Genomic DNA, 8,530 nt, shown 5'->3' with positions numbered 1-8,530 from the left:
CTATTATTTCCCTCATTTTTTTATTATTCTCTTCATTCAACTTTTCTAACTTTTACACTCTCAAATAATTGTAGTACTTAAATCATTTCTTTAACTCTTCCCTTCAAATCCCCTTAGTTGATCAAGACAATACATAATTATTAAGCATGATAATCTAAGGGTTTTCAACATTAAATATAAATGAAATTTCTAAGCAGCAATAGTAGGATTGGTTGGAAATAGATCATGATCATCAGTTGGGATAGTATCATCATCGATTAGCTCCCAACTAGTAAGAGAGAGAAACCTCCTCTTCTCAATTTTTTAATATTCGGAAAAATAGAAATTCAATTGTCTTTTCTAGTTATTCAACTAATGCTCACTTTTCTTTATACATTAAAATTATTGTTTGCTCTAATGTAATTATGCAAGTCCAAGTGGAAGCTTGCAAATTTTCTCTAGAACGTGTATCTGCATGAACTTCTTGATCACTGGGGTAATGCTTTTGACACTTTTAGTAGAGTCCTAGACCCTACTTCCTTGCCACCTTATGGGCATAGACATGATCATAGTCAACTGGCCAAATAAAATCATAGAGTTTTCAACCTCAAGGTTCCAAGGATCTTGCTTCATACAAATGGTCTCAATCCTGTCAACCACCCTTGATCTCTTTTTATAGGTGTGATACTCCTAAGTGACTATATTTTAACAAGTTATAATTATTTTGAAGATCTCTCTTTATTCTTAATCATTATCATAATCTTAGTTAACACTCATAAAGTAATAACTAGATGTCATTCTTTTTTTATAATTGAACAAAGTTGGTTACAAAGAAAGAATAGTAGCTCCAAGAATGAACTACAAGAAAATAAAAGGAAATTACAAAGTATCCATCACAAAACAACTATAAGCAAAATGCTAATCTAAAGTAGTTTGTAGCAAACTATACAAAGTACATTGGGGCACAAATTTAACTTGAAGTTCAAACAATTTTGGAGTTGTCATGAACCTCTAACATCGTCTACAAGTGCATAAGTTGGTATTTGATCTCATCCAAATGATTGCTATAAACATAAAGAGGTGAATTATAACATGATGTCAAAATAAAACTGTAGCATTTCTACTTCAAGATGAGTAATGTGATTAGAAAACACAAATAAACATCTACATTTCCAAATACGCAACAAAATAGTTTGCCACATGGAATCAACAACCACGACCTTATGACACACAAGACCCAAAATGACTTATTTCCAACTCAAAACATGATAAAAAGTAGAAGGAAGATGATCAAATATAGCAGTCCCCAAAAAAAAAATTATACTTTCAACATGTTGACAAAAACGACACTTAACTGGCTGAAACTTATAATATTTCAATCTATCCCCAATAGACAATCTAAAATGTAAGGTTTTTCATGTCAATACTTAATCTTGACCTGCAAATCTAAGCACTCAAGTTCCTCCACTTCATCTCTTTAAATTATAATCCCATTTGTTCTTAAGTCTGGGCATTAATTAGCTGCTAGGAAGGAGTTTTAAATAATTTTTATTGAAGGAAAATAATAAAATGGATTTTTTCTAAGCCAAACCCAATCTTTGAAAACATTACGCTGAAGAGGAGTGGATAACTTCGTAAGAATATCCAAAGGATCCAAAGACTTCACAAATCTAACAAACCCTTTAGACCTATTATTTAGATTGAAAGAAGTTTTGGAGCTTTGCCAATCAACCCAATCCATGGAATTGAAGTCCCAAAATCTCACAAAACTACTTCACACCTTTCTTGAAATAATAATGAGCTTGTTTGGGAAAAGTAATAGCTAGTGATTGCCTATGATATTGAGCAAGTTTATTAATCCGTCGAACAACTTTCCATTTGTTAGTTGCAGCAGCAAGAGTAATAAAATGATGAACCAAGATTTTCCAAGGTTACTTACCTGTAACAACTCTAATTGTCCACTTTGTTGATAAATAAGCCCCTTGAGTCTTAGGATCTAATAATCCTAGCCCGCCTTATTCTTTAGGTTGTATACAATGTAACCGAGACGAAGCTTTCAAACCTAGTTTTCCATCTCAATTAGTATAAATTTGAAAACATAAATATTCAGTTTACAACCTGAATTGTACCAGTCAAATATAAAAATTTATCCCAATTAAAGATCTTGTTTTTTTAGTTTAACTAAGAAACCAATTCCACATCTTAGAAAGAGAGCCCCCAAGCCAAAGAGTATACCCAAATATCTGATATGCTTTCAATCTTTAGGAATCCAATGATGAAGTAAATCAGATTTGACCATAAATCAGATTTGACCATAAGAAACTCAATCTTGTGATGAGCTAATTTTGAGTTCAAAATATAGCAATACAAGTTTAGAACATCCATATCATTATTAATTTCTGTTTCAGAATTTTTAACAAAAGACAACTTGTCACCAGCAAAACTCATTCTTGAGAAAGTGACAAACTTAGATATCAACAATTTATTAGTCTATAAAACAAATTTACTATATTCCATTGCATTAAGATTTATAATCCATGAGGTCCATAGGATTTCTTCCACTCTTTTTCCTTTCCAAAACTTAGGAAACATGCGGCAATTACAACATGTTGAGAGAACGTGATTATTCCCAGCATTTCTAATTCGAGATACTATTCAAGGTCTGCACTATTGAGGTCTGGTGATAGATTAATATTATGTATAGTAGATCTAAAATGCTAGTTAAAATTTCAATGACCGAGGAGTTTCTAGATACTATTGAGGAGGATAACCTGAGCTCCGTATTGAGGTCGTAGGGTAAATAAAAGGAAAGGAGCATGAGTATAAGAAGGTGAAGTCACAAAAGAAAACTTCTGCAGAATCATGGCCAAAACCATTTTTGCCTCCGACAAGGCAAAATTCTGGCCCACACATATAGTTGGACCTGCACCAAAGGGCATGAATGCCATTGGATGTTTTGCAGCCTTTGCAATTCCTTCACTAAATCGCCCTGGGTTGAAATCGTTGGCATCATTTCCCCACAAAGCAGGATCATGGTGAATTGCAAGGATCGGAAGCTCAAGTTGAGTACCTGCAGGAATTGAGATCCTCCCAAGTTTTGTTGGCGCACATGCCTGTCGCAATACACCATCTGCAGGTGGATAAAGTCTCAAGGTCTCATTTATGATCATTCCCACCTACAAAACAAAATCATACAATATTTTATGAGACAAATCCAAAATACTGCTTTTGAATTCAAACCCCAGTGCTTGTTTACAATTTAAATTGGGTATTGCTTCGCATTACATCCTTTGAAATTGTTTTGCCAAGATAACATGTACAAATTTCAATAATTTCTCTGCTTTTTGTTTCATTTCTTAGACTAATTGCTCACCAACACCTATTTGTTATAGTTTGACCACCTTTAATATCATTTCAAATTTTCATAAAGGCTCTATATATACGATTGAATTCTGTTCCCTCTCTATGTATATTTAAATTTACAATAACTGAATCTATGTTTCTACTATGGATGTCAGCGGGTACCTCAAGAACCTGGAAAAGTATAGAGGCTAAAAATTCAGTTTATCAGAACCAGCAAATGGCCCCTACTCTAATATATTATTTGACTAATTTTAAAATGCTTTATGATATTCTCATGGAAATTTTCGCTTCTTTTAGATGATTCATACAATTTTGAAGAGAACTAAGCCGTCTGCATCTGGATATTTGTTTCTCCCACATACTTCCAATACCTCTCTGCGACCTCGCTCTTGCCAATCTTGATGTATGCCCAACAATATTATAGTCCATGTCAACAGTACTGATGTGGTTTCATGACCACCAAAGTAGAAAGTCTTACATTCATCAATGATTTCCTCTGTACTCAGGCTCGCTTTACTTTTTGCATTGACTCCCGCCTGCTCCTTGCTCTTAGACATTATAAAGCCAAGCAGATCAGCACCATAGCTACCTGGTTTTTCCATTCCAGCAGTCTTTTTCCTAGCATCTATAACTTGTTTTAAGCATCTTCTTATATTTTTCTCCAAATTCCAACGTTGCCTGTTCTTTGTAGTAGGCAGAAACCTGATGAGAGGAGATACTCTCAGACATTATGTACCAATTTAAGAAACCAAAAGAAATTATAGATTCTGTGCACTCCATAATATATATAGGCCCTCGTAATGTACCAACACATTATCCTAGTCCGACAAACGTTAGCAAACATTTGTTGTGGGTGCTTTTGTTTCGTTAGTTAATCTCAAGTGATAGAACCTATTTATTAATGTAATTTCAGATGAAACATTTGAACAAACTATTATTTAAAAAATACATAAGAGAGAAAATGTTGATTGCACTCCTAATTTAAGAATATGTCACAAAACTCAAGTTTGTCACCTGAAACCTGGAATATAAACAGTGCTAAATGATTCAGCTGTAAGAATCATCTGTTTGGCCTGCATATCAAATATTTCCTTTCCCTCTGTAAAATTGCTACCAAATGCTGTGCGGGAAATAATATCTGCTGTAAGTTCCCTGAATTCCTTTTGCACATCAATTTCCGATGCACCTGACAATACCAATTTACTCCATTCATCCAACATATCGGCACTGCTTTTCACAATTGTCGGAATCATACCCTGTAATTACAGAAATATTATTAAAAATATATATAAATTTCTAGTATGACAGGATATATCTCCTATGAAATTTTGATTTGAATGTCAAAGTAGGGAAGTATTTATAGAACAATCTGGATAGTTACAAAGAGATTAGGGTTTATAATGGCAGAGTCATAGATTCGATAAGATAAAAGTAACTTTTATAGATTCTAACAAGAATATCAGTATACAAAAAGCACCAGCCAAGGCTTCTAGGTAGCATCTCAATCAAGTTTACTCCCCACTGGCCTGTAAATTAAACAAAATTAGTTCATAATATTATGTTTCTAGAAATCTCAAGGTAGGCATTGATTGAAAAAAAAAAAAATAGTACCAGGGTCTCCCACGTATCTCTTTTTGAATGCTTTAAGAGAAGTACGCTATTCTCTTAAGTTGACAGAGATATAACCCTTCATTAAAAATATGTCAATCCAGGGCAGCAGAGGATGGCGCTTAATTTAGGTTTCCTCGTGGAAAAATCAATGGCTTATTTCTTCATCACAGACGAACTTGTTAAAAAATCTTTGGGCTCAAGTGATGTGGCCCTGCCCTAGACATCCTTAAGTAATTTGGCTTGGATATCCTTCAAACTAATTGCATTCTACTTGAAAATCATTTTTAACTTCAGTTGTGACGCCCAACTGCAATATTTGGCCGTGGATATAACGTGGGGATTATATCTAATTGGAGGAATCACCCTGGCTCTGCAAATAGTCCACTTATGCATGTTTGGAAAGAGGGTTACCGGAAACCAGAAACGTGACGGCAACGGCAACAGTGACACTGAAATTTTTTCGATTTATATATACTATATCATTTTAATCCTAATTCTATCTGATAAAATATCCTTCGCCAAAAAAGTAGCTCTTGTATGCTACATATATCAAAAGCATCATATCAAATATTTGTATGAGCAACCTAAAGATTTGCACAAAAAGTCAATGAGAAAAAACGTTGGGACATTAGAAATCATTTTAACGCTGAGAATGCAAATGGTTCGTTTGAAATCATATAAGTATATTTGATGGATCATTCTTCCTTGTGACATTACTATGGCAGACCAAACGAAGACCACTTTATCTATGTGTTCTAACAAAGTAAATGGACATTACAATTAGTCTATTAAAAAAGTTAAACAAATTAGCCACAATTGCTAAATTCATCACAAGCGTTAGAAAATTTCCTAGATGAAATGTAGGTGAGCTGATCATATTGCGTTAAAAAATGATGGGTACCCAGATAGGTAAGCGAACTTGAAACAGCATTATCATTGATACAGCAATATTTGCAATGAAGCTGAAATCGTCCGTAGTTGGGTTTGCTTGGGTAAAAATTTATTAATCAGAAATGAATCAAAGAATTATCCATTTTTATCCTCCCAATCAATAGTTCTAACATAGGACTAACATAGGAGAGAAGTCCAGATTCAATTGTCCAATTGTCCACTATCTGCAATATTCCAATATTGCATCATATGCCCATTTTGTCACGCAATCCACTATCAGATACCCATATGCCCATTTTGTCAAGCAATCCAGACATTCTCGGAATCAAAAGACCTACTCAACTAAAAGATCTGTGAATAAACACAACTAAATATCAATTAACATCGTAACCTTCTATTTGATTTTTAGATCAATGAGCAGGACAACTATTTAGCCTAAGCCATCTTAAAGAAACGGTTTTATGAAACATGGATGAGGGACAACCGTTTCACAAAATGTCCGAGCCAAAAAAAAAAAACTAACAAACAGAACTACTCCCCGAATTTCGCAGGTTAAGTTCATAATTAAAAGCAAAGCTCAGTAAATATTGAATGAATCTTTGGGACAATAAAAAGATTTCCAAAGAAGGTATTTAACATATAAAAAAAAATGCAGAGAACTTATTACCATGATTTGGAACTTGGTAGATTACTCTCCGAAAAAAATCGATCCATACATTCTATTATTTAGGTTCTAATTTAGGACATACATACAAACATTCAGTGCCTTACCTTCAAGAGATCCATATGGAAAGCAGGATTGATGATTTTCCTGTGCTGAGCCCATTTTTCACCTGTCAACCCCACGAGTCCCTGTCCAACTAGCTGTCTTGAAAGGGGATCACCTGGAAGCTTTGTATAGTTGTGAAATTTAGCGGACAATATCTCCTTAATAAGCTCGGGATGGGGAACTACCAACCTGGCTTGAAGCCCAAACCAGAAAATAAAATCCTAACCTATACATCACATTGAACAGTTTATTAATAAATACAATCTTCAGAATCCTGAATCTTCTTTTTGTTCCTAATCAACCACTATTCTAAGTTCTAACAATTCCCAAGCAAAACAATTAATGGTGCTGAGCAGGAATTCCAGTAATATGATTAATAAAACATCAGGCGCTTTAAAAATTGCAGAATACAAGTGTACCATAAATTCTGCTCCACTCATGTAAATGGGGAAAAACTCCAGGGACCATGTCATGTGAGAGTGGCATGGATTTGGCTGTCTGCTCATCGATCATTCTGGATATATCTGTAGAATTCCCATATAATATCCTGTATGGAGGGCTCCTGATTCCTTGTGCTTCAAAGAACTTTTTCAATCGCAAAGGCTTCCACCATATAGCTGTTGCAATCTTAAATAAAAGCATTATTAAACCTCCACAAACAGCTGCCAAACCCCCACTTAGCCACTCCATATTCCAGACGTTGCCAACACCCAAGAATTAGATTTGTAGTGACTATGTCCGTGCTGCTAAGTGTAGGATTCCTTGAGTTCTTGTTATTATTATTATATTTGCATAAAGAAATGACCTGTTGACAAAGAATAATGAATGCAAGTAGCTGAAGCAGAGTGTCGTAGTCAAGAGATGACAGCTTATATTATTATCAATAAGTGTACAATGATATTAATGAGAAGGGACGCGTCTATTCTGGTTTCAAAAAGGCAGTACGGAGGGACTAACACGTGTGTTAGTCGCGCGTTTTACACCGTCGATTTTGCATTTAACGGTCGCGATTGACTAACCTGTCACTAACACGTTGTACGAAAGGTCTATTTTGGAGCCAGAATAGTTGCGGCCATTTCATTCTAGATATAGGGGAAAGGACTAGTAGTTGAGCATGTACCAATTGTTGTGAGGGTTGTTGATACCTTTTGTTTCAAAAATTGAACAAATAAAACCTATTGTTTGAAACAAAAAATATCAATTTTTGTTAGGAAATGTACCAACAGTTGTTAGGAAATGTACCAATAGTTGTTAAGAAATGTACTAATATTGTAAAAAGTAACCAATCAGGTGATGCCATGTCAGCTGCACAACTATTGGGGTCTCTTTTGCACACCTATTGGTCTCACTTTTTTTTGGGGCTGTTTTGGACACCTTGGCAAAAAGCATGCTGATGTGGCATCATATTTGATGATGTGGCCCTGAAACCTTAGTTATAAGCAAGGGACTTGCCAAGTAAGCTGCTGTAAAAAAATCGGAGTGATTTGAAATTTCCAAGTAGGATTTTGAGAAGCGCGAAGTTAGGGTGCACAACTATTGGATCCTTTCCCCTAGGCCCAGATAGTTTTTTAATATTAGCACTTGTAGGGTTATTCTGATTCTGATAGTAAGATATAGATGAACTATTTGAGATGAAGAATTTGTTGTGACATTTATTATTAGAAAAGAAGAGGTCGTTGTCATATTGATTATTAGAAAAGTAAATAGAGTGGGAACTGATTGATTTCTACTATTGCAATGGCTTACAAAACAAGGTGGTTGTCATATTGATTATTAGAAAAGTAAATAGAGATGGAACTAATTGATTTCTACTATTGCAATGGCTTACCAAAGCAAATGTTGCACTACCATTTGACACAATCGAAGTCCTCCACATCTAGACTATTGTTGCATTCCCCTTGTTTGTGTTGGATGGTA

At 34.7% G+C, this 8,530-nt stretch overlaps 1 protein-coding gene across 3 annotated transcripts; it reads right to left on the bottom strand.

The window, feature by feature from the left end:
* Positions 1-2,350: 2,350 nt before the first annotated feature.
* On the bottom strand, positions 2,351-7,299 carry LOC131855801 (cytochrome P450 CYP72A616-like). 3 transcript variants are annotated; one of them, XM_059213067.1, is made up of 5 exons: positions 7,033-7,299; positions 6,616-6,839; positions 4,357-4,598; positions 3,651-4,044; positions 2,351-3,155 (listed from the first exon to the last, which is right to left on the bottom strand). In XM_059213067.1, exons 2-5 carry the CDS (start codon positions 6,628-6,630, stop codon positions 2,727-2,729), a joined length of 1,080 nt encoding a protein of 359 aa, XP_059069050.1. In that variant the 5' UTR covers positions 6,631-6,839; positions 7,033-7,299; the 3' UTR covers positions 2,351-2,726. The 3 variants fall into 3 exon arrangements, with proteins under 3 accessions (XP_059069050.1, XP_059069051.1, XP_059069053.1); XM_059213068.1 differs by having other exon boundaries at positions 3,705-4,044; positions 7,033-7,298; XM_059213070.1 differs by having other exon boundaries at positions 3,714-4,044; positions 7,033-7,298.
* Between the last annotated feature and the right edge of the window lie 1,231 nt (positions 7,300-8,530).

Source organism: Cryptomeria japonica, chromosome 10, assembly GCF_030272615.1.
Source record: "Cryptomeria japonica chromosome 10, Sugi_1.0, whole genome shotgun sequence".
In the NCBI taxonomy this organism is placed as follows: domain Eukaryota; kingdom Viridiplantae; phylum Streptophyta; class Pinopsida; order Cupressales; family Cupressaceae; genus Cryptomeria; species Cryptomeria japonica.
The sequence above is the reverse complement of the archived record's forward strand: the minus strand, read 5'-3'. Positions and strand labels throughout refer to the sequence as shown.